The 24,806-nt window shown below is 33.4% G+C and overlaps 1 protein-coding gene across 12 annotated transcripts in view; it reads left to right on the plus strand.

Annotated features, from left to right (window-relative positions):
* EXOC1 (exocyst complex component 1) overlaps nucleotides 1–24,806 on the plus strand; it is a 51,243-nt gene that overhangs the window by 11,924 nt on the left and 14,513 nt on the right. For 2 of the 12 annotated variants that reach the window (XM_063107657.1, XM_063107656.1), the window contains exons 6-14: nucleotides 1,158–1,187; nucleotides 1,525–1,712; nucleotides 3,567–3,794; nucleotides 3,999–4,131; nucleotides 4,759–4,868; nucleotides 5,641–5,694; nucleotides 12,145–12,294; nucleotides 18,032–18,137; nucleotides 19,051–19,074. In XM_063107657.1, the coding sequence (XP_062963727.1) occupies nucleotides 1,158–1,187; nucleotides 1,525–1,712; nucleotides 3,567–3,794; nucleotides 3,999–4,131; nucleotides 4,759–4,868; nucleotides 5,641–5,694; nucleotides 12,145–12,294; nucleotides 18,032–18,137; nucleotides 19,051–19,074 (1,023 nt within the window). The remainder of the gene's footprint in view (nucleotides 1–1,157; nucleotides 1,188–1,524; nucleotides 1,713–3,566; nucleotides 3,795–3,998; nucleotides 4,132–4,758; nucleotides 4,869–5,640; nucleotides 5,695–12,144; nucleotides 12,295–18,031; nucleotides 18,138–19,050; nucleotides 19,075–24,806) is intronic. The other 10 variants (XM_063107659.1, XM_063107660.1, XM_063107664.1 and 7 more) reach the window with 7 other exon arrangements.

The following is a 24,806-nucleotide window of genomic DNA, read 5'->3' on the forward strand; positions in this document are numbered from 1 at the left end:
TTTATTACTTGCCATTGTTATGTACTGCTAACTGCATATTTTATAAAATTGTATACAGGAACAAGTTTATTATTACAAAATCCACTTAGTAATAAAATTAATGATAGTATTTATTATTGGCTTCCAAAGGATTGTTTCATGGGAGAGAAAATATTTCTGAAGCAGTTATTATGATCATTTAAAATATTTGTTTACTTTAAATTTCTACTTGTATGAGGAGCTGTGCAGAATGATTTGGGCATTCCCTGCCCCCTAGTGGCTCATAAGCATTCACACATGACAGTTTAACATTTCTCCAAGTACTAAAATGGATTCATTCAAAGGACAGGGAGCTGAGTAAAACATCTCTATAGAACTTATATTTATGTATTGTAATCTTTTATTGCCTGTCCCAAAAGTTTTAGTCCTCTCCTTTTTTTTCTGGACTGTTATCTAAATCTGCCTAATTTATTATCCTTCTTAAGAGTAAATCCGTTGTGACTTTGAATTCTGTTTTTGTTCTGGGACAAATGAACATATTTCAGGTCATGCTTAATGTAAATATTCATTTTCATATAAAATAATGAATATTAAGAGCATCCAGAGTTTTTGATTTAAGTCATGTCCCATTAAGTCTATGGAAATCAGTAACTTTAATTTAGAGTGGTAAAATAACCTTTTAGAGGATAAAAATGGTTTCTTTTATTATGCCTCTCCTAACCTCAAGCTTTATGTAAAATGTACACATGACAAGTGCATTCTCTCAAAAAAAAAAAAAAAAAAAAAAAAGAACTGAAGCATTTATCCAGAAAGCCCTTCAGATTTGTCCTCTTGGTCTTGTTATGAAGCATGAAGACCATATAAATTTTTGTAATTTCAAACAGCCATGTTGTTGTTGCTCTTAGTGAGAAAACTTCTGTAGCTCATCTTTAGAAATTTTATTGATGCATGTAGCATTTTTTTTAAACAAAGAAATGGAAAATTCAGTTAATATTTTCAGTGTCCAAAATAAATTGTGGATTGTAGATGCATTTTTCATTTCAATTAAAAGTTATTTGAAAAAATATGCATATAACAAAGATGAAAGAACAATAATAACAAAAGAAGTGTTACCTGGGGAAAAAAAGGAAAGCAAATTTTTTTCATGTGTACTGAATTTGTTATCACTGTTTTGTCAGAGCAACAGCTACATCAGGTATGGAAAAAAGGTTCGGTTTGTTTCCGTGTGTTTTTGTGTTTTGTTTTTGTATTTTAATTTAATTGTGTTTTGGTAAGTTGTGACTAAAGCCTTTTAAACACTTATAAGTCAATGAATTAGACTGCATGCTTTTTTATTTGTTTTTTAATAGGACTTTATTTCATTAACATGTAATTTTTTATAAAAATGAAGGTTTTTTTCCCCATATATTTTGAATCATTTTTCCAATTTTTCAGCCACTAAATGTGACCTGTGCTTGTAACTGATCTTACCTAGCTATTAGTACCATATTATAGTCCTTCCCACTTTTTGACTATTTTATTTTGATTTTTTTTACCCTCTTTAAGAATCTGTTCCAAGTGGAGAAAATCAGAGTGTGACAGGAGGTGATGAAGAAGCGGTAGATGAATACCAAGAGTTAAATGCAAGAGAAGAGCAGGATATTGAAATAATGATGGAAGGCTGTGAATATGCAATCTCTAATGCTGAGGCCTTTGCAGAAAAGTTGTCCAGAGAACTACAGGTGCTAGATGGGGTAAGTTTTTCTTATAATCTATGAATAAGTGATGTGTAGTGGATTGAGAACGCTGGTGTTGTTCATATTTTTACTGCCTCAGCACTTAAGCCTTTAGAGTGTGATTATTGCTGTCTTTACAAGCACATTACCCTCTGTCATCAATCTTTCACTGTTCTTGTTCAGAAGATAGAACCATTCCTATTAAGCTATGAAGGCAGTTGGCTGAGGCTCTGGATTTTGGGAGGTTCTTGATATGAAGTGATGGAAGTAAAAAGTAGGCAATCAGAAACCATCTTAGGAGTTTATTTTCCTGGCCTCTAAAACACCTCAGTATAGTTCATTGCCAAAGAACAGCATTTTTGTGGTTTGAAAAAGAATAGATACAAATTAAAAAGAGAGAAATGAATCATTTACTAATGAGCAGAAAAAGTGTGGTGAAAACAGGAGAGCCGGGGAAAAAAGATCTTTGACTTCTCCACTAAAATATTTTAGAATAGAGCTTTTTAATTGTATGCACGTTTTTTGAGTCTATAATCTAAATGCACAGCACCACTTATGTGAGAATAGTCTAAAACAAATTATTTAGGGTTTTTTGTTTGTTTTTAAGAAAAGGTAAGCATTTAAGAAATACCTAAAAGAATAAAGAATATTTTAAAGACTTGAAATTTTGGTGTTTTGTACATGAAGGGTATAGAAGTCGTGGGATCTAACCCAGGCCCAGGGATATTGCAAGTATAGTCCAAGCTTACAAGTTTACCAAACTCACTGGAAGCAAAGCCTAGAAGAGTTTTCAATATGTTAAAATAGAAATTATCCTGGGTGGATTCAAACCCAAGGAGATGTCAGTAGGTTCTGAGCACTGCTGAGTCTTATAGTTGGGTTGCACTTATAGTTGAATTATTGGGACTACTATAGAAAAAAATGTGTGTGAAATCACAGCATCAACTGTACGGTGATATTCTTTTAATTCCTTGTCTAAGTTTTTCATCATACCATGTTACTTGCCTTCTTAATGTGGCTTAGTGGTTTATGTTTTCTTTTCTAATTAATATTGCATATATGTTCCAAGTCATTATATTGCTCTGCAGTTTAATTTGGATTTGGCAGTTTCCTTATTTCAGGGAATTCAGAATCAATAGTCAGAATCACTTAGCAAACAGTGATAAGGCAGTGATGGTTTGTTACTGCTTTGCCTGGAAAAAAAGCAGTTACAAATTGAAAGAGGAGAGAAAAAAGATGATAAAGGAGCTCTTTTGGTCATATGCTCTTCTGCATCCTGATAGTACTAATCATACTACAGTTATAAATTAGTTCCATGTATCCTTGAAAGACTGGTATACTGCTGCTACCGTCTGCACTCAAATATTACATAGGTGATTATGCTTTAATTTAGGGTTTCACATACATGTGTACTTCAGAAAGTTCATTGAAAATAGAATTAAAGATATTATGAATCCTTCCATAAACTTTTTGATGTACCCTAGAAGATGTTAAGACATATAGAAAATTTCTGTAGCTGGTAGAATTGGAAGAAATGTTAGAGATGACATGGCCTAATGCCTCTAAATTTACAGAAATGAGAATGTGCCATTACTCTTGATACACCTGGAGCAGAAGCCTACTTGTACAGTCTGCGGAAATATAAAATATTGAAACGTGGTCCCTAACTTTGATATAGAAGCAAGTGTACCTTCATGAAATACTGTGTAAAAAGTAGAACATAAACATAAAGTAATAAACTAAAGTATGTAGATGTGTAGTTGTATATCAATTTTTGTTCCTCTACTTTCAAAGAGATTTAGCAACATTTCATCCTTATGCTTTTACACATTTAAATAACATGAAATGTTATTTTTGTATTTAACTTTGTAGGCCAACATCCAGTCAATCATGGCCTCTGAAAAACAAGTGAACATCCTGATGAAGTTGCTGGATGAGGCTCTGAAGGAGGTAGATCAGATCGAATTGAAACTAAGCAGTTATGAGGAAATGCTCCAAAGTGTAAAAGAACAAATGGATCAGATCTCTGAAAGCAACCACCTAATTCATCTTAGTAACACTAATAATGTAAAACTCCTGTCTGAGATAGAGTTCCTTGTGGTAAGTATGATTACAAATTACCAACAAAAACAAAAAAACACTAATGGCAATATGTAAAATCTGTTTGTAAACATTTTCTAATTTCCTTATGAGAGCAGAATTTAAAATAATTCCAAAGACCAAGTGATGGAATAGAGTTGCATCTTACCTGTAAATTTCACAAGATTATATATACAAATGTCTATAAAATTGCATATATTTCAGAACCACATGGACTTGGCCAAAGGTCATATAAAGGCCCTTCAGGAAGGAGATCTTGCTTCTTCTAGAGGCATCGAGGCCTGCACCAATGCTGCTGATGCCCTTTTGCAGTGTATGAATGTAGCTCTTCGACCAGGTATGATCATTGGAGATGATAATATCCTACCAGGAATCTGAGACTAAGCCTGTAAGTTGGTATAAATTTTGACAAATACATGTGGCAAGTGGATTAGGGTTACATTTTTAGCTACTCAAACAAGTTTCACTTATTTCCCAAAATATTTCTATTGACACTAAGAACTCTTTTATTTCAGTTCCTCCTGATTGACCATCAGTGACTTGACCCCTCTTTTGTACTGTCCACAGAACCTAGTACAAAGTATATGCTTTGGTTAGACCAGAGAGCATAAGGTTTATTTAGGCCGTGGTTCTGAAACTTGTGTGTACCAGAATCACCTAGAAGGCTTGTTAAAACACATATTGCCAGGCCTCATCCTCATATTGAGTAGGTCTGGGCTGAGGTACTATAATCCACATTTCTAATAGTTCTCAGGTAATAATACTGAGGCAGGACCACACTTTGAGAACTACTATGCTATCCTGTTTTTCCTTCTGCTTACCTTTTATGAAGCTAATGAATAAACTGGTGATACTTTGGGTTCTTCAAAACTTAAATATGGATACTGTTAGAAATACGCTCATTAAACATCAAGGAAATCTTTTTACCCATTAAATCAATCAAGAAATGTCATTCTGATTTTAGGCCATGACATGCTTTTGGCAGTCAAACAACAACAACAGCGTTTCAGTGATTTGAGAGAGCATTTTGCTCGGAGACTGGCCAGTCACCTCAACAATGTTTTTGTTCAACAGGTAATTTTATTTTATTAAAACTGCCATGTTCCTGTAGCTTACTTATATATTACCTTAAACTTAAATTCCCACAAAAAATTTTAATATGTTTAATTGGGGTTGCACTATATTCCTTCATACATTTATGTGATTTTAAGATTTTGGAATATGTGTATATTTGCTCATAGATGTACTTTGGACCTCAGCCCCCTCCTTAGGTGGATAGTCTAGTTCCTTCCAGCTGAAACTCTCTGGTTCTAGAAATCAAATGAATTACTGTTTATTAATTGCATGTACCATTAAGACATTCTTATAAAAGTAAGTCCAAATTGTTATATGTTTACTGTAGGACCTGTTTTATTTTTCACTATTTTGAGGTGAGAACCAGGACTTGATTCAATGTTTTAAATGTGTCATAGGCTTATATAAGCACGTACATAGTATACATGTGAGAAAATGACAGTAGCTCAACTATAAATTTCAGTTGATTTAATCTTCATATAAACACTTTGCCTACATTTTTATATGGAAAGGGATGTTATAACAAAGGATGTTGCAATAGGATTAAGATTAATAATATTTATATTAAAATGCCTTCTATTTTAATATCTGGCATAATAAATTGTTATGTTTTTCATGTCTTTATTCCTTTTATTAAAGTTATTGCGTGAAAAAAATTGGGGGGAAATTATGTTCTATCGAGAACTTGTGTCTAAAACATTGGATTCTTACTTTGTTTTCATTTTGCCTTATTCTGAAACAATTGTATTTACTATATCTTATTTCCGAATAGTTTACTCAGGCCCTCCTTCAACTCTATAACAGGTCCTACTTTCTTTCGGTTCCTGTGAGTACATCAAATTTGGTTCTAGCTTCTCTGATTTTATTTTTTTTAAATAAAGTTTGCTAAACTTAACAACAGCAGAATCTTTATAGATTATAACTTACTGATTTAAGCTACCCATTAACCATATTTGTAGCAGTTTTTTAATGTCCCATGGCAGAGTTTATTTTGGCCAAAAAGGCATTTAATCTCATTCTGCTTGCCTTTTCTTCTTGTCATTCTTTCCCTCATTCATTTACTCCTTCATTTATTTAATAATGACTTATTTGCCAGGTTATTGAGATGCATACTAGACACTGACTTGGGAGAAATGAGAGGCTGATCCTGTTCTCAAGTAGTTCACAGTCTAGGGAAGGGAAACAGACAGGTATACGCAGGAACGGTAAGTGTTGTGAGTGATATTGTAGAAGCATAAGAGAAGACCACCTGACTAAGCATGGGAGGGGGAAATCAGGGAAAACTCCGTCAACATTTCACTTGACCTGCAAAGTGTCAAGAAAGAGGTAAACTTAGAAGTCACATAGGAAATAATAAATCACATTTTTCTTACGTCATTATTTCAATAAAATCTATTTCTATGCAATTTCTTAGTTTTCAAAAATGACACTGTTGACAGTGATATCTGCATTTGTACATGGTATCAAAAATACCTGACAATAAACAGTAGTCCTTTCTGTACCCTTAACTGTTTGTTGTAACATGCAATTATTTATGATTTTGCTTCTTTGTCTTATAAACTAATGGCTTTCTTTAAAGTGATTGCTTCCCATTTCTGAAAATCTAATTTGTATTGTTATATGTGAGTGATGCATGTTAAAAACCAGAACGTTATAGCAACCTGGGATGTCCTGAAGAGGGTGGAAGAGGATGTCCCAAGTACAAGAAAGAAATTTCTATTTGTTGAGTTCAATGCATCAGGTCACCTAGCAAAAGAGGTGGGAAACATGAGTATTTCTATTCTGGTTAGGGGACAAACTAGCTGGGAAAATTTGATTAACATATTATGGTACAGTTCTTTGTCAATCACCAAATTTTCATTGTATGCCTATAATGTACTCACTGTAGTCCATATGTAAGAATAAGAAATGGCTCCTCTCCTCAAGATGCTTGTAAGGAGACTAATGTACTGAAAGCTGTACAGCAGTGTATGTCATTAATTGCTAATTGTCGAACTATAGATTATAAGTGCTAAAGAGTTTTAATCAAAAGTGAGTTTACTGAGGATTTAAGGAGTCAGATATAGAATCACAGATAAGGTAGGATGTGAACAGAGTCTCTGCAATGCAGAAAATAGCAAATGTATAGTTATTATAACATTTATATATATTTTATGGAAGAATCTAATGGAAATAATCTATTGATCACAGCAAAATAGTAATTTAAGAGCCCTGATTCCCAGTGTTTTTAAAGTTCACAAATTAGTAAAATTAAAGGAAAATTTGGAGACTGACGAACTTACCAATTTTTTATGTTACCAAGTAAAGACCTTTAAAAAGGTCTGCTTGCCATCTACTTTCACTATCTTTTCATTTTAAAAATGACTTCTTAGCTTAAAAAAATAGGAAGAACTTAATTTTGAACTTTTAAAAGTAATATATTTACCTTTATAAGAAACTCACTCCTGTCATTTTATTTTTTCTTACTGCTGTAGGCCAGTGAAAACATGCTTGCATTTGGGAATCACTGACTCAGAGCATGCTGTCTATGATGCAGCTTTTAAATTAACGCTTCTACATATCTGTACTTTAATGAAACTTGAAATGCATTTTTATGTAATGTACACTTCTTACTGTAATACAATATGAGAGTAATGTTTTTAATAGGTAGCTAGCTTCTTTTGGATCTTTTAACTCTTACAGACTCTGCTTCCATTGAAGTTATAGACTCTGACCCATAATTTTTATATTTACTAGAGATTTGTGTATCTAAAAAGATATTCAGCTAGGAGAATCATGCCAGTTAAACTAATTAGGATTATGATATTGGAAGCAGACAGTCAAATTAGGCTAATTAAATTCAGGAAATATGTCCTTTTAAAAATTCTGGTTATTTTCTAAAAGATTTGTTTTTGCGAGGATAACTGCTCCCTGCCCTTTTTTTCCCTTTGGTTCTACAGAGAACTCATGATTCTGTATCTTTGCCTTTAGCAACATGATGAGACTGGTTATGCAAATAACCTATAGGGAAAATGAAAATGAACTAGCATGCATTGAACTAAAGGTACAACCAGGAAAAAACTGAAGTTGTAAGATTTTTTGCTATTTATAAGTTTGGAAATTTATCTTTCAGCACATGTTTACAGAAATATCATCTAGTAAAATAAAACCTATGCAGTAGACCACCAATATTCAAATCATTTCGGGTCGGCTTTAGCTCAAGCGGTTACTTCCTCAAGCCAGACTTCAATCTGTCTAATATTCAAATCATTTTACAAAAGTTGTTTTCTTAAGCATGTGTCACATTTTTCTAAACACAGATTGATGATCTCTGGTTAAAAGCTTAGAAATAATTATGATTAAGATCCATTTTTGTGATGTTTGTTGAAACTTTGCTCAGATTTTTTTTCTTTAAGAAAACAAAAATGAACAGGCCATAACAGAAGAAAAGGGTTCCCAAATCTTGAAAATTTATTCAAAATTTGACCCAGATGTATCATTTCTGTTAGAAAGTCAATATAGCAAAGTGCTCAAGAGTATAGATGCTGGAGCCAAATTTCCTGGGTTTGAAATCCTGATGCTGCTACCTCCTAGCCGGTTGACCTTGAACAAGTTGATTAACCTCTTCGTGCCACCTTAGTTGCTTTATCTAAATAATGGAGGTAATGAATACCTGCTTCATCGGGTTGTTATGAGGATTAATGTGTTTATATATGTTCAGCACTTAGAATAGTGCTTGGCTATAGCAAAGCATTCAATGTTAGCTAATTTTATTACAAATTCTAGTAAAATATATACTACTGAAAATTTATATTTCATCAAGTTTTTATAAGATGTATTTCTCAGATTAATTTGGAAAAAATATATTTTTAAATTATGCTAACAATAGAGTTTTGCCATTTTTTAAATGAGGAGAAAAATACTTTGCAAGGTTATTATGAAAATTTGAATTTGTATGTATAAAGTATCTAACAAGGTATAGGACAGTCAGCAAATTATTATTGTTACTAATTTATTATTTTTTATAATAAATTTTAAACAATGTCTTTATTGTTAAAATATATAAAGAATAAAATTCTTTACACATTAGAGTTACTAGATGTGATAGTTTCTGTACTACTGACTGAATTAAGCAACTTAAATATTTAATTTTTCTATTTTCTGTAATTATTTTGGAACCATTTTCTCTAAAAATTAATCTGTTAACACTAATAACATTTAATCTACCTCAATAGTAATGGTTTGAAAGTAATGATGTTATTTATATTAGAAGTGCGTTTTTCAGGAGATAGTGATATTAAAATGCTGTTTTCAAAACAAAGCTTTGAAAAGTGGTATATGTGAAAGAGCTTTGTAAACTGTAAAATCCTCTACAGATGTTAATAATTAATTCTTCCATTTTCAAAAGAGGAGAAGGTTTTTAATGATCGAAGAGCTTTACTGACACTAAAGTAAATAATATATTTAACAGGTAATAGTTTGAGTAAATAGTTGTAGAAGAAGATAATCAATAACTTTGATTCGATTCATTGAGAAAAATTAATGAGGAGGATTATTTTGGATAATGAAAAGAGATCTAACATTGTTATTAATAAAATACTATTTGTGAAACGTAAGATACAATGTCTATCAAATATTCTTCCCCTTTAATCAGTGTAACTAAATACACACAATTTGGAGACATTAGTAGTCCTAAAACTGTATCTGTGTATGTCTAATACATGCACTCCTGTAGAATCCTGATCATCCTTCTGAAGTGGCAATTAAAAAACATTTCTGTATTGTAGTGTTTACAATTGAACTTTGTCAATGACGGAGATAGAGAATAGTCCCGTGGTAATACCTTTGTATTTTATTTAATATTATTAATTTTGTTCATGTTTATTGTTAGCCTTTACTTCACAGAAAAGATATGGGTGCCCAGACATTCTAAGATATGTAGAATTGTTCCGTTTTCAAACACTGTAGCTCTTAGTCCTTACAATTCTGTTGAAAAATGTGATTGTTTTATATTCAGGGAGCATTCCAGAAAAAAATGTCCACATATCTCCCTTATCCAAAATTCTTGGAGTCAGTTGTGTTTTTAGAATTTTGCAGATTTTAGAAAAATACTACAGTCCATAGAGTGTATATTATATAACCGCTCCTATCAAGCACGTTTCTGCAGTGAAAAATATGAATAGTCATTCTAAACACTATAAATAGCCCCATGTCAGTACACGTCAAGTTTTGGCACCCAGCTTAAACTGAATTTTCAGAGCTTTTTGGATTTTAGAATTAAGGGGAGGGATTGTGGACCTGTATACACAATATATCTTGTATGTAACATCTATGATAGCTGGAAACTTCTGTTGCCTCTCTGTTCTGGTTCTTGTTATTTTGAATTTGTTGGTCCAGTTTTGTGAAACTTCTGCCTTTTCTAGTTTGGTTTCACAAGTTAACCTAAGTAGTAAGATGACTCTTAGAAGTATATTGGTTGTTTTGCACAGTTTTATATGTAATTTCTATATAATGGGTGCTTATTTTTCTTTTTATTTCCATTTTAAATTGGAGGTATAACCTCACATGAAGGGAATTTTTCAGCAAACTGATTTAAAAATTTAATGAAGAGGGGATAATGATGGAGATTTTAGTATTTAGTATTTCTTATACTGTACTGTACCTCTATCTTTCTTACTCTGAAGGTATTTCTCAATTACTAGGGAACTCTTTATTCCTCTAGGCCAGGAATTTTTCATTCTGGATGCTCAGTGTTTAAAAGAAATTTTTTAAAAACTCACAACCAATAAGTTCTTATTTTGTGTATGTAGTAAAGCATATAAATAAGATAAAATAAATCTCTTTTAAGTTAAAAAAATTTAATTCTTGGGCCGAGCCCGTGGTGCACTCGGGAGAGTGTGGCGCTGGGAGCGCAGCGACGCTCCCGCCGCGGGTTCGGATCCTATATAAGAATGACTGGTGCACTCACTGGCTGAGTACCAGTCACGAAAAAGACAAAAAAAAAAAAAGAATTTAATTCTTTAAATTCAGGATGCTTATTAAGCTAATGTATATCAACAGTATAAACACATTTATAATTAGCTTTAAGTAACTTTACCAGGAAATTAGTTAACCAACCCCAAAACTCCAGCCGTCTATCATTTTGATACAGTTTTCACAGAATACTAGTAAATAATTTCTGACCATCTAGACAAATCAGATTGAGTGAGAATGACTTCAGATAAATCTAATTTGTTTTGCCCTTTGCTTGTTGTTGGGAAATTATCTTTTCGAAGGGCATCTACTCTTGTAACCTTTCAAGTCTCCATCTCTTAGTTACTGACTTGAGTGACTAAGAGTTCCGTGACAAATGTCTAGTAGCAGAGAAGGAGAGCTAGATTGTTTCAAAAGAGGGCTGGGAAGATTCTTATCTTTTTTTATTTTTTGGATACTAGTAATTAGTAGGCAAATGTATTTTTGACTCAGGTTAAAATTATTTTGTTTGACATGTTTTTAAAAGAAGACAGGACTGAGACTCAGATGACCAAGTTGACAATTCTAGCTTTCCTCCTGTGTGTCTGAGAAAATCACTTAACTCTTTGAGCCTCAATTTCTTCTTCTAGAAGACAGGGCTATTGGATCAGATGGTCTACAAGGTCTATATTTTCCAAATCAAAAGTCAAGACATCACCTATCTAATGCTGTTTTTTAACTTATTGATTTACTTTATAAAAGTTTTGTCATGATTTAAAAACAAAGTCATATGTAGTGATTTAACAAGTCACTTTAATGGAAAAATAATAATTACATTTTTATTAGAGTTTTCCAGGATATCATCTATAGTTCTTCCTAGCTTTAAAATTCTATATCCCATATATTTTTATCTGTTGTTTTAAATTTTGTAGACTCTAATGGGAATACCAGAAGTGTAGGCAGTTTGTTTTGAATGACTTCCCTACTTGGTATGTTTCTTAATGCAGTCTGTATCAAGACGTTTATTTGTTTAGTAAATTGTAAAATGATATGGTATGGAAGAAACAACCTTTATTAAAACATTCATTCTGAACTCCTTTAGAAGATGGAATGAGTAGCTGCTTTATCAGAGTGCTATTCTTGCGTGTTTATGATTATTTTATGGTGGTGGTGTTTGGTTGATATACACAGGATGATAAAAGTAGACGAGTAAGTAGTTGGTTTTTATTACTTTATGTCCTGTTGGTTTTGCTTGGCCACATTTGGTCGTTGTTCAGAATTTTCACTTGTAACAATGGTTTTTTATACTGTCGATGATATTTATTTACTTATTTACTCACTCTAGGGTCATGATCAGAGTTCAACTCTTGCTCAACACTCTATTGAACTGACTTTACCCAATCATCATCCATTTCATAGAGACTTGCTCCGATATGCCAAGCTGATGGAGTGGCTAAAGAGTACAGATTATGGCAAATATGAGGGACTAACAAAGGTATGGATTTGATGTCAGTTACTCAAGCATATTCAAGTATAAGCATAATCTTTTAGAATCAAGATGTTGTATATTCAGTTGCCCAAGTTTGAAATACTATAACATGTTCTCAACAAAGAAGAAAATAATTGAATTTCAGAGTGCTCATAAACCAGGGATAATATTTATTTTATTTACTTGGATAAAGAGCTAATTTTGAACTTCACTATGAAATAATATCAAGCCATACTGTAGCCTGAAGCATCATTCAATTTAGTTAAATGTTATAATTATTTCCCGAGATTCTTTATGTGCAATATAGGAACTACAGAGTATGAAGATGTGTGAGTGGGGTATATTGCCCTCTAACATGACTCTATTAAGCAAGCATTCCACTGTTCCAGGCACCTGGGGCCTAACAAAGTCTGCCTCTAAAGAGCTTTAAATCTGAATTAGGATGAAACATACACAGCAAAAATTAAGTGCTAAACTGGAAATGAGTTTAAATATATGGCAGTTTAGAGAAAGGAAATCCAAGTCCTGAAGCCATGAGAAAAACTTCATGGAAGATACTGTACTTCAGTTGAGTTTTACATGACTGGCATTAGATAAACCAGAATTAAGAGGAAGGGTATTCCGGGGGTGGAGAGCAAGATGTGCAGACAAAGGTGGGAAAAATATACCCTCCTCCTAGGACAATGAGAAAGGTAAGTGTGACTGAAGCAGAAATTTCATATTCTAAAGCAATGAGAAATTTTGTTGGAAAAGATGAGCCATGAGACCTAACAGCATTCTTTGAGTATGGGAAAAGATTAGATAGAAAAAATTAAAAACTTAATGTTATAATTCAGATGAAATGAAATCTTGAACCTGGAAGATGATGGTAGGAATAGAGAGAGAATATAAACCAAAAGAGAGACTCCAAAGGCAGAAGGAACAGGATGATGCCAAACTTGCTAGGCTGGGAGATTAGAACAGTGATAACATACCACTGACCAGAATCCAGCAATTGGAGAAGATGAGGGCATTCATTCACATATTCACTAAATAAATGAATTGAGCACCTGTTATGTGTTAACACTGTTTTAAATGCTGGAGATATAGTATTGAAGGAAACAGGCAAATACTTGCCTTCTCAGAGTGCATGTTCTAGAGAAGGACAGACAAAAAAAAAAAGGTGCTGCTTAGTGCTCTGGAGAAAATAAAGCAGGAAATGCCAGGACTGGGGAAAGGAAGGGTATGATTTCAAATAGGGTAGGCAGAGAAAGAGTCATGAGAAGGTGACACGTGAGCACAGATTTTACAAATAAGTGGGGGGGCGGGGCGCAGCAGTGGGGGTTTCTGGAAGAAAGCTTTCCAGGCACAGAGCAAGTGCCCTAAGGCAGAGCTTGCCTGGTGTGCTTGAGGAACAATAAAGAGACCAATGTGGTTGGAGCACAAGAAGACAGGGACAGAGCCTGGGTGGGGCACAGGGCAGATCTGGAAGGGATTGTGGACCACAGTAAGGATTTGGCTTTTACTGTGCATGACCTTGAGGGGTGAGGAGGGGGAATGTTGGTTGGCTTTGAGCAGTGAAATGACATGATCTTAGATTTAATAAATGGCTATAGTAGCAGGAAGCCATAGGGGCATTAGTTTTCTGGCATTTATGCTGTGAACTTTAGTATGGAAATTGGATATCATGTTCCTTTTTTAAAAATAGAGTGAAAGAATTGCCACCTATATAACTTAAATGTATAAATAGCTAATAATATTCTGGATAGTCCTGGCTGGAAAAGCAATTTAATTAAAATTCTGAAATACCATGAGAGACATTTCAAATCATTTATCTGTAAGTTTTTGTGAATTTGGAGTTTAAAAATAAAAAATCGAATGCGTAAGCTATCTCAGTAACTAATAATAATTGTGTAGATAATATAACTGTTGGGAAAATAGCATAATTTGGTCAGGGCCCTCACCTCGGGTCCAGTTGGGTGTGGTTCAGTACGTCCATGTAGGCAAATTTTGTGTGTGGAGTTAGTGCGTATGTGCACCAATGTATCTTTTTAGTTTTGTTGCTATTCTTGTGTTCTTCAGAGAGAGAAAGACAGAGAGAGAGAGAGAGGAGAAAGAGAGCGAGAGCATTTTAGTGAAGCGGGTGGGTGGGCGTCGGCCTTGGGCGACTGCCCAGCACAGCCATGCTTTCCAGCCTATGGCTCCAAGGACCTTTTGGCCGGTTACCTACCTCATAGACCTGTGTGAAGTGGTCTGGTGACCCAGCCTGGTGTATGAAGGGTTTGTGATTCAGTCTGTGAATGGGCTTGAGGGGCCGGGTGGCTCCAGACCCAGCCTTAGCTCAACAATCGGCCCAATTGGCAGGAATACTGGCAGGTAAAAGAGCCCGACAACTAGCGTGGCTGAGTAGCTTTACAATTGGCCTCACAAACAGGATTAAGAGCTAGACAGTTGGCACTGTGAGGATTCCAGGCCTTAGCCTAGCCAGATGATGACCCTAAAAGATTTTCTGGAATTGGAAAGAGTGATATATTTTATCTCGGTGGAGTGAGAATATGGAAATATTTCATGTAAAGGCAACTACTATCCAGTATCTTAGGTTCATGCTATAGGAAACGGCAGAAGGGTTAGGAAAAGTGTGATAGTAAGAAAGAGGCAGATTTCTATTTCTATCAATGCATTGATGTCAACACGTTCGACATTCTTATATATCAGTCTTCATGTATTTTCTCTTTGAAAATTGCCCATTTAAAGTAAAATCTAGCTTCTACTTCTAAACTGAGGTCAATAAACCATGGTAAAATAAATAATATTTTAAAATTGTAACTTAAAAAAATGCTTTTCAAAAAGAATATTCATCTCCTGAGGTGTTTATACGTACGTCTTATCTAGCCAGCTATTTTAAGTAAGATTATTTTTGTTTCTCAGAATGTTTATTAAGTGCAACTCTGCTGTTGTGTTATATTTTGTTTTGTTTTCATTCAACAGAATTCTGATTTGGAGATATCTTAAGGAAAAATATTTGCGTTACTGGAATTCTTTGCCTTTAGAAGTTTTAAGAGGATTAATATTTTGAATAATTAAATGTAAATTATATCTCCTTAAGAGTTTTGTGCCAAGTGCTTTGTCCCCTAGTGAATATTCAAATAAGTAAAGTAATCAATACGCTTTTTTGCCTAATTGTGTTCTCAGTGAGTATTATTGCTCTGTCTTTACATATAATGCAGTATTCATGTATATAATTTAAGGTGAAGAAATGAAACTATAGCCAGCCTAGTCATGGTTTATGGAATCATTCTCTGCTCAGAGTATATTTTTGACAGTATTAATGAGCTTTTTTTAATGAAATTGATTTATTTCCCAAGAATGTTACTTGATTCTGTGGTTTGAGCTTTTAACAGAATATGTATTTTTACCTCCTGATTTAATTTGGTTGCTGAAGTGTTGTCAAAAACAGGAATTTTATTTTAAAAAAAGAAGGAAGGAAGGAATGAGAGAAGAAAAGAAACAAACAAACCAGTGTTCCTTTAGTAAGAAATAATACTTAATTAAGTCCAGATAGTTATTTACACTTGATTGGGTCTTTTTCGCAGGAACGGAAAAAGCTTGTTCCATATTCTTTAGGGATAAGAATCACTAGTCACTGCCCCCAGCTGTACTTAAGTTGAATCTAAGCAAAGCCCTGATTTTTGCTATACATAATTAGAATCTATGGAAAGTAGAGAGGTGCTTTAATCATGTAGTTCAACTGCCCAGATTCCCTTCTCCCCAGGACTACAACCACTAACTTTGGCTCTGGGTTATGCAGTTAATAGAGCTGTTCCACCCGTGCTTGGGTAGGAAATGAGCTTTTCTCTCCTAATAACCTCCTGAGATTGGCAGTCAGTCTTGAAGATTACTCAGACATCTTCTCTCAACCTCAGTTCCATATTTATAGAATTTGCCTTATTGTGCAAAGAAAAAGTAAAACATGGAGGTGTCTGGAAGACTGTACAGTCAGCATAGAATTGAAAAGACTGCCTGAGATAACAATATTTAAACTCAAGATAGTTGAATATTAAGTAAGGTGCTGTATACAAGGTGCTGAGAGGAATATATACCTACAGTGAGAGACTTTTTTCAGTATTTGGTAAATGAATGAACTAATATGATAGTGTAACTCTTGTCCATGGCCTTTCCCCATCAGTGAGTTCTCCTGAGGAGCAGAAAAAGGTATCTATCTAGTCATTTGAGTCCCATTGAAAAAGTGAGACAGCCCAATGAAATAGGAATTAATTTAACGATATATGTTAATTTACATTTGCTTTTAAAGTTATGCAAAGACTATAGGAAGGAATTGCCCATTTGACTAACTTTTCTTACAGAGATTATGTGGGAAATGTATATGACCTACAAATTAGAAAAGGGCAGAATCTGTATTACGTTTGGTCCAAGTACTATTTTATAAGGTTATAGCTATAAAATATCTAAGAAAATCAGTGGTGAACTATGAGTCGATATTCAAATATTTACATACTGTGTACCTTTTCAGAGGTGTACCTGATCTTTAAAGCAAAGTAAATGTGTTCTAAAAGTGGATATATTAATTTGAAATAATAAAGGAAGTTGAAGCTTAGATTCCATGATAAATTTAAAAGAATAGCAGGGTATAATTTTTCTGCTATGGATTTATTTAAATTTAGTCAAACTGTGTGTATGGCATTTAACTTAGGACTAGGAAAAATATATGATTTCTGGCTGAGGAAGAAGACACAACAATTACAGTTCCTTGAAGTTGATAGACAATTGAACAGATATGAGGTTGTTGGGAGGGAGGGGGGAGAGGGAGGAGGGAGGGAGGTTTTGGTAATGGGCCGCAATAATCAACCACATTGTCATTGACAAAATAAAATAAAATTTTTAAAAAAAGTAATAATAAAGAAAAATATATGATTTCCTGCTGTTGAGGAACCCTTCCTGAGGGTATATTTTTATAAATATTTTTATGTGATAAGCAGATGTGATGAAGAAATTGGTTTGTATGCTAAATAATAGATGTGTTCATTTAAGTGAGAATTAATCAAATCTGTTCTTAGAAAATAAATTAATTATGAAAACCGTGAAATGTGCTTCATACTGAAAATAAACTATTTTGGGGTAACACCCCAAGCTGACAAAGGCTTAGTGAAACTAAATGTTCTCCTTCAGTGCCGTTGACACTATTAGTATAACTGTTTTTAATGCAACACGACAGTATGGAGGAAGAGTCCCAAAGGTTCCCCGTATTATGACCATGTAATTTCACCTTTAGGAAATTATTCCAAGGAAACAATTCATTAGAGATGAAAAGCTTATTGTAACATTGTCTATTATAGCAAAACATTGAAACCACTGCAGTGTCCTGCCGTTAAGCGATTGGTTTACTAAATTGTAGTAAACACAAAGCAGAATACTGTGCTGTCATTAGTGTAAGACTGGAGAAACATGATCAGTCTGATTCATATATCCTGTACAGTATGATTGCAACAATATTTAAAATATGCAAAGGGTAATATAAAAATGAAAATATGTGTGATTATGTTTGATTTTGTATGTTTGTAAATTGTTAAGGTTGTGATGCCTGGTCAATTTTTTTTAAAGACAGAATAACCTACTCTATCCTATGAAATGCATCAAAGTTTTGGACCACAAAATTTAAAACAAGCATGAAGGATTGGGAGGGATTGAAAAATGGAAATGGTCATGTGTTTTATTAATAAGAAGTACCTGTTACTTTTATTTTAAGAATTACATGGATTATTTATCCCGACTGTATGAAAGAGAAATCAAAGACTTCTTTGAAGTTGCAAAGATCAAGATGACTGGAACAACTAAAGAAAGCAAGAAGTTTGGTAAGCTTAGGCATGTCAGTTCATTGTCTTCCTGTTAAAAATGGTTTTATTTATGACAAATAATTGTAAGACTTTTTAAGCTAGGTGGAAGAAAATACAGTAGAATCAATAAAGAGGAGATCTAATACATTGGTATCTCATAGAACAAATATGTATATCTATAAATATGTTTTTTACTAATTACAATTCTATATAGTATGTGCATCTGACAGCAATTGTTCATTCATGCTATAATTAAAAATATATCTTTGTAGGAAAAGTAGTTGGCAAGAAAATTAAGTGCAGTCTGGTAAAGAAAGTCAAAGTAGAGAAAGTATTAGACTAGGAGACAAATGTTGAGAGTCCAGTTTCTGATTCCCTAAAAGACCTTATAACAGTTGGGGCAGGTCACTGATCTCTTTAATCATTGCTTTCCACAGAGAAATGAAAGTGATTCCTGGCTTCTTACTTCTCACTGGCTATTTTGAATCAAATAAAAAGTATTTTCTCCCCTGACAAGGAGCTATAAAAAATGTTACCAGAATTTCTCCTGTAATTATGCCTTATTTTTCTAAAGAGATTTTTTGAAGCATGTTATTTTTTGTTGCTTCTAAATATTTTAAATGGACAAACATTATTTGAAAAAATAGCCAGTGAAAGTATTAAGTTATGAGGAACGTGATTTGCTGAGGCCACATTCTGCTCTTGCATGTACCCATCTCTGGAGTTCCTTTTGGATGAAGTTCTGTGCCTATTCCAGTCAAAACCTGGCCTTAAATGGCTACATTGTGTACTCTTCAGTGTGTCTGCATAACTCCCCTTTAGAATAATGAGTTTAGCATTTGCTTGTTGAAAGGAGCCTATGCCCTAAGAAACTTCAGTAATCAGGAAACAGGATTGAAAATTGATAGCACGTTTCCATTCTTTTCTTTAGGACAGAGAAGACTATCTTTAATGGGTAATTATTTTGTAATTCACTGTTTTTTTTAAATGCAACACTAATATATTGCTTTTTTTGAAATGGTTTGAATTTGTGTGTAAATATGCTACATTTTGGTAAAGATAATCATAAAAATCTTGGGACAGTAGGCTTTTGGAAACAAATGCTAACTCATCCTAAAGGTTAATTGTTCTTAAACAGCAGCAGTGTGTTTATATCCTTGTTAATGTTTCACTGTGGATATGTAATGCTTTTTTTTTTTTTTTTTTGAGTAAACAGCGTATTATTAATGCAGTTACATGTTTACTGTTTTCATTAAGTATATTTGTCCACTTGTCAGTGAACCATTTTATCCTGAGAGAACTCTTCTACTGAGGTGAAAAGGAAATACTAAAATTATCTCCTGAGTAGGTCATTAATCCCAGTATCATAATAGTTGGTCAAGTCTAAGAATTTCCTTAAGATAAGTTAAATAATAAAAACATAACTTAAATCGAGTACAATAGGATCTTATCATTGCAGTAACCTGAGACTTAATTTTTTTCTTTTCTTACCCTTTTAACAATTTCTTAAATTGTTAAAAATATTTTTAATTCACATAATACAGGTTAAGATGGCACTTTTATAGTTTTAAAACAGTGTTAAAATTACATTTCATCTGTGTATCTATTAAATACTAAAGAGTAGATTAATTTGTGACAATTGATGGCATAGAAAATTATACTATCAATTATTTTGATATCGGCTATGAGAAGAAAAAATTCAGAGGATAAAAACAGTTTGGTTCATCTTTGAAGATCTAATTTGTTAGTCAACATTTTAAAAATAAATTTTAAGTTAAATACAAATGACTTGAGAAGTTCTGAATAATGTAGAACGTAAGTTTTTTTAAAGGTATCTTTCAGTCATTCAAATTATGTTTAAATTAATCTTTAATAGTAATACAGTTAAAATGGAAACCTGAAATTTTGGAAAGATAACTTTTCAGTGAATCAAAATTAAGTAATTATAAATGAAATTTAAATTTGTTTTGTTTTTTACTTGCTCTGAAAATTCTGAGTCACAAATGGTGATGAGAATAGATGCTTATAAGAATAGTCAGATTGAATATATCTTATAAAAAGAAACTATAGTCAGTATAGTCATAGAGAATCAGGGAAATACTCTTCTCTTTTTGAATCGGTTTTAACTCAAATCTTTTTTAGTTCCAATAATTCAAACTATGTTAAGATGCCAGGTCATTGCCTTTTTTGGTTAATAGGTTTACTGTGATATCCTCAGAGATATGGAATTTCTCCCCACAGGATTGATATATTTCAGGGTGTGGTTGTTTTTCTTTTTTTTAATTATATATATATTTTTTTATTGGTTATGAATATTCATGGGCTACAAAGCTAATTGTCACCACTCATGCCCAAGAGTTGATGGCCAGATCCATACTGGCAGCATGCCCATTACCATAATTGTGATTATACCTGGTGTCCGCCACCCACTTACCCCAACTTCCATCTGCATCCCCCTTTCCCCACTCCACTTTGTATCCCTAAGTATGTTCTCTCCCTCTGCGAGTCCAGTGCACTACTGTGGTCTTTCCTTCCTTCCTTCCTTTCTCTCTTAGCTCCCACTTATGAGTGAGTACATACAGTATTTATCCCTCTGTGCTTTGCTTATTTCATTCAACATAAGTTTCTCCAAGCTCATTCATTTGTTGTATGCAAATGGCAAAATTTCATTCTTTTTTAAGGCAGAGTAGTATTCCATGGTGTATATATACCACATTTTCCTTATCCAGTTGTCCATTGATGGACATTTAGGTTGGTTCCATATCTTGGCTATTGTGCACAGAGCTGCAATGAACATGGGAGTGCAGGTATCACTTCAGCATGATGATTTCCATTCCTTTGGGTATATACCCGGAAGTGGGATTGCTGGATCGTATGCTAGATATATCTGTAGTTGTTTGAGAAACCTCCATACTGTTTTCCATAGTGGTTGTCCTAATTTACAGCCCCACCAACAGTGTAGGAGCATTCCCTTCTCTCCACATCCTCATCAACATTTGTTCTCTGTCTTTTTAATAATAGCTGATCTAACTGGGGTGAGGTGATCTCAGTGTGGTTTTAATTTGCATTTCTCTGATGACTAGTGATGTTGAGCATTTTTTCATGTACCTGTTGGCCTTTTATGTGTCTTCCTTTGAAAAATGTCTATTCGGTTCCTTTGCCCATTTTTTAATTGGGTTATTTGGTTTTTTACTGTTTAATTGCCTGAGATCCTTGTATATTATGAATATTAATCCCTTGTCAGATGCATAGTTAGCAAAAATTTTCTCCTACTCTGTAGGTTGTCATTTCATTCTGTTGATTGTTTCCTTTGCTGTGCAGAAGCTTTTTAGTTTGATATAGTCCCATTTGTTCATTTTTTCTTTTGTTGCTTGGGTTTGGGGGCTCATATTCATAAAGTCTGTGCCCAGACCTAGTTCCTGAAGTGTTTCACCTGTATTTTCCCTTAGCAATTTTACAGTTTCAGGTCTTATACTTAAGTCTTTAATCCATTTTGAGTTGCTTTTAGTATATGGTGAAAGATGAGTGTCTAGTTTCATTCTTCTGCATATGGATATCCAGTTTCCCCAGCACCACTTTTTCCATTTCTGTGAAGAATGTCATTAGCATTTTGATGGGGATTGCATTGAATCTGTAGATCGCTTTGGGTAGTATAGACATTTTCACAATGTTAATTCTTCCAATCCAAGAGCATGGAATGTCTTTCCATCTTTTTGTGTCTTCTTTAATTTATTTCAATAGTGGTTTGTAGTTCTCATTGTAAAGATCTTTCACCTCGTTGGTTAAATTGGTTCCTAGGTATTTTATTTTTTCCGTGACTGTTGTAAATGGGCTTACTTTCTTAATTTCCCTTTCTGTTAGCTCATTATTGGAGAATATAAATGCAACTGATTTGGGGACATTTATTTTGTATCCTGCAATGTTACTGAAATTATTAACCAGCTGTAGGAGTTTTTTCATAGTCTTTAGGTTTTTCTATATGTAGTATCATGTCATCTGCAAATAGGGACAGTTTGACTTCATTTTTTCCAATCTGGATGCCCTTTATTTCTTTCTCTTCCCTGATTGCTCTGGCTAGTATGGTGAGATGGGGCAGCCTTGTCTTTTTCTTGTTCTTAAGGGAAAAGCCCTCAGTTTTTCCCCATTCAGAATGATACTGGCGGTGGGCTTGCTAAGATGGCTTTTATTGTGTTGAGATACTTTCCTTCTATACCTGATTTGTTGAGAGTCTTTATCACAAACGGATGTTGAATTTTGTTAAATGCTTTTTCAGTGTCTATCGAGATAATCATATGGTTTTTGTCCTTGATTTTATTGATATGATGTATCACATTTATTGACTTTCATATGTTGACCAATCCTAGCATCCCTAGGATGAATCCCACTTGATCATGGTGCATAATTTTTTTGATGTGTTGCTATATTCTACAAATATACTTAATGATATGGTAGGCAAAGGAAATTTAGTAATTATTTTTAAGATCACCAGTTTTTTTCTTTCTACAGTTAAGATATAGTATACATAATATATAAGAAATTTTAGTCCCTTGAACTAATTTTAGTCCCTTGCCTTCCCTCCTACTTAATATTCCAAAATCTTAAAAATGGTAGGCCAAAATCATTTTATCATTGTTTCTCCACTAAGGTAAGAAATCTTATTGATTCCAAAAGGAATCTTGAATATAAGGCTGAATTCAGGGCCAACTGGAAGATTAACTCAATAAGTATTTATTAATTACCTGGTATATAGTAAGCACAGTTCTAGGTACTGGGAATGCAGCAGTGAACAAAGACCCTACCCTTAAGAAGCTTATATTCTAGAGGGGATTATTTAAAGATATTTAAAATTTACCTCAGTACTGTTACTTGTTACTAATAAATGATATAGACTGTTTTTAATGAGCCCCAAATTATAATTAATGGACACTACTAGTAACTCTGTATTCTTTATTGGCTACTAAAAAAAAAAAAAAATGAAATGTTAGGCTTTGCTCTGAAACTGGTGAACATAGCATAGTGACACCTTAAGGCCACCAGAAAGTACTGTTCAGATTGGCTGTCTAGCTCCAGCATGATCCCTGTTTGCCACTTTAATGTCCAGCCTTGTTGTTTCATATTCCCTTGAGCTTCAGGTAGCCAGTGCTTGGAAAATATGTGTCACTGGTGTGACGTTAGTCGCTTATATTTGGGCTTTTGCCTTGAAGTTTGTCAGGGATAGTGTCAGTTGATACATTGTTCTCTGTTTTTATGATGTTTTTAGGTTATAGTTATAGTCTTTAATTTTCTGTTTCATTCTATGATTTCTTTCTTTGCCCTTCATATTAACTTCTGATTTGAGTTTAGAATGTTTCACAAGATGACCTCTAAAATTGATCTAATAAATATTGTAGAGAGAAGTTTTAGAATAAAAGAAATGCCAAATGACCCTAAAAGAGTTCAAATTCCTATATTAAATCTGTTCCCTTGGCTTTACCCTTCCATCCACACACCTCCTTATTGTTAGTATTATGGTATAAACCTTTCACTCTAGGTGTTCATGAAGCAGTTACTGAGTAATTCAGTTTGATATTTAGTTTTAATTTTTAAATGGTTTTAAAGTCCCACTTATGTAATTTTTTATCAGATGTGTATAAAATTATTTAGTACAGTGGAAATTCCTTTCAGGAGTTTTCAGGGAATACAAGATTGTTGATGCTCTTAAAGTCTAATTCTATAACTTCATTCTAATAAATTTTCACTGTATTAAATTATTTACTTGAACTACATTTTCTCAGAAAACCAAAACTTAAAAATTCAGCCTTGCAAATTTGAGTGTACCAGCTTCATGAACTTAAAAAAAAATTATTTAAAAGTGTGTTGGAGGGGGGGGCTACAAATACAGACATTTTTACCTGAATTAGTAAAAACAATACATTAAAAGATTAGTAAAGTTTTTCTTTCATATAATTTCTCAAACAGTAGCTGACCAACTAAATATGTGTTTGTATCTCTCATTACTTGATGCTCATGGTTCTTTGCATGTGTCTTTTAAACTAGAGCTTTAACTTCCTCTTGTGCATGGTTTGTGCAAATTGCGGTTTATTAACTTGTCTTTGTCTTTGATGCTTGCAACCTAATCCATCACAGCTACACTGCCTCGAAAAGAAAGTGCTGTCAAACAGGAAACAGAGAGTGAGTATGCTTAGTGTATTAGTAGGTATTCTCAAAGCATGTTTGCTTAATGTCTAAAAATTAGTTATTTGTCTTGAAAAAAGTTAACACCAAAAATATTGATTGCTCTGAATCATTTTTTGTTGAAAGAAAACCAATGTGATGGTAGTGGTATGGCTACATCCAAGAAATATGTAATATAGGTAAAATTATATGGCAAGTAGTAGAATTTTGTGTCAGAAATTTATGAAAAGGCTTAACCATTATGCTTCTGTTTTCAGGCTGTGTTTAGAAACTCTATAAAAATGCTTATGGATATGGTCAGATTTTCCATAATGAAGCCAAAATTTGTCTTTAATTGTCCTTATGATGTCTTCCTTTGTACCTTCAGACCATTAGCAAATAGTACAAGTTAACTACAAGTTAACGGAGAAGTGTTCAAGAAGAATGTTTTTAAAGTATTTTATTTATTGTTTATGTTAATTCTGGACGAAAACATCACATTTTCTTCTAAAAATTGAATCCTTGAATTCCTTG

The sequence above is a fragment of the Cynocephalus volans genome, chromosome 9, assembly GCF_027409185.1.
Source record: "Cynocephalus volans isolate mCynVol1 chromosome 9, mCynVol1.pri, whole genome shotgun sequence".
Taxonomy (NCBI): Eukaryota; Metazoa; Chordata; class Mammalia; order Dermoptera; family Cynocephalidae; genus Cynocephalus; species Cynocephalus volans.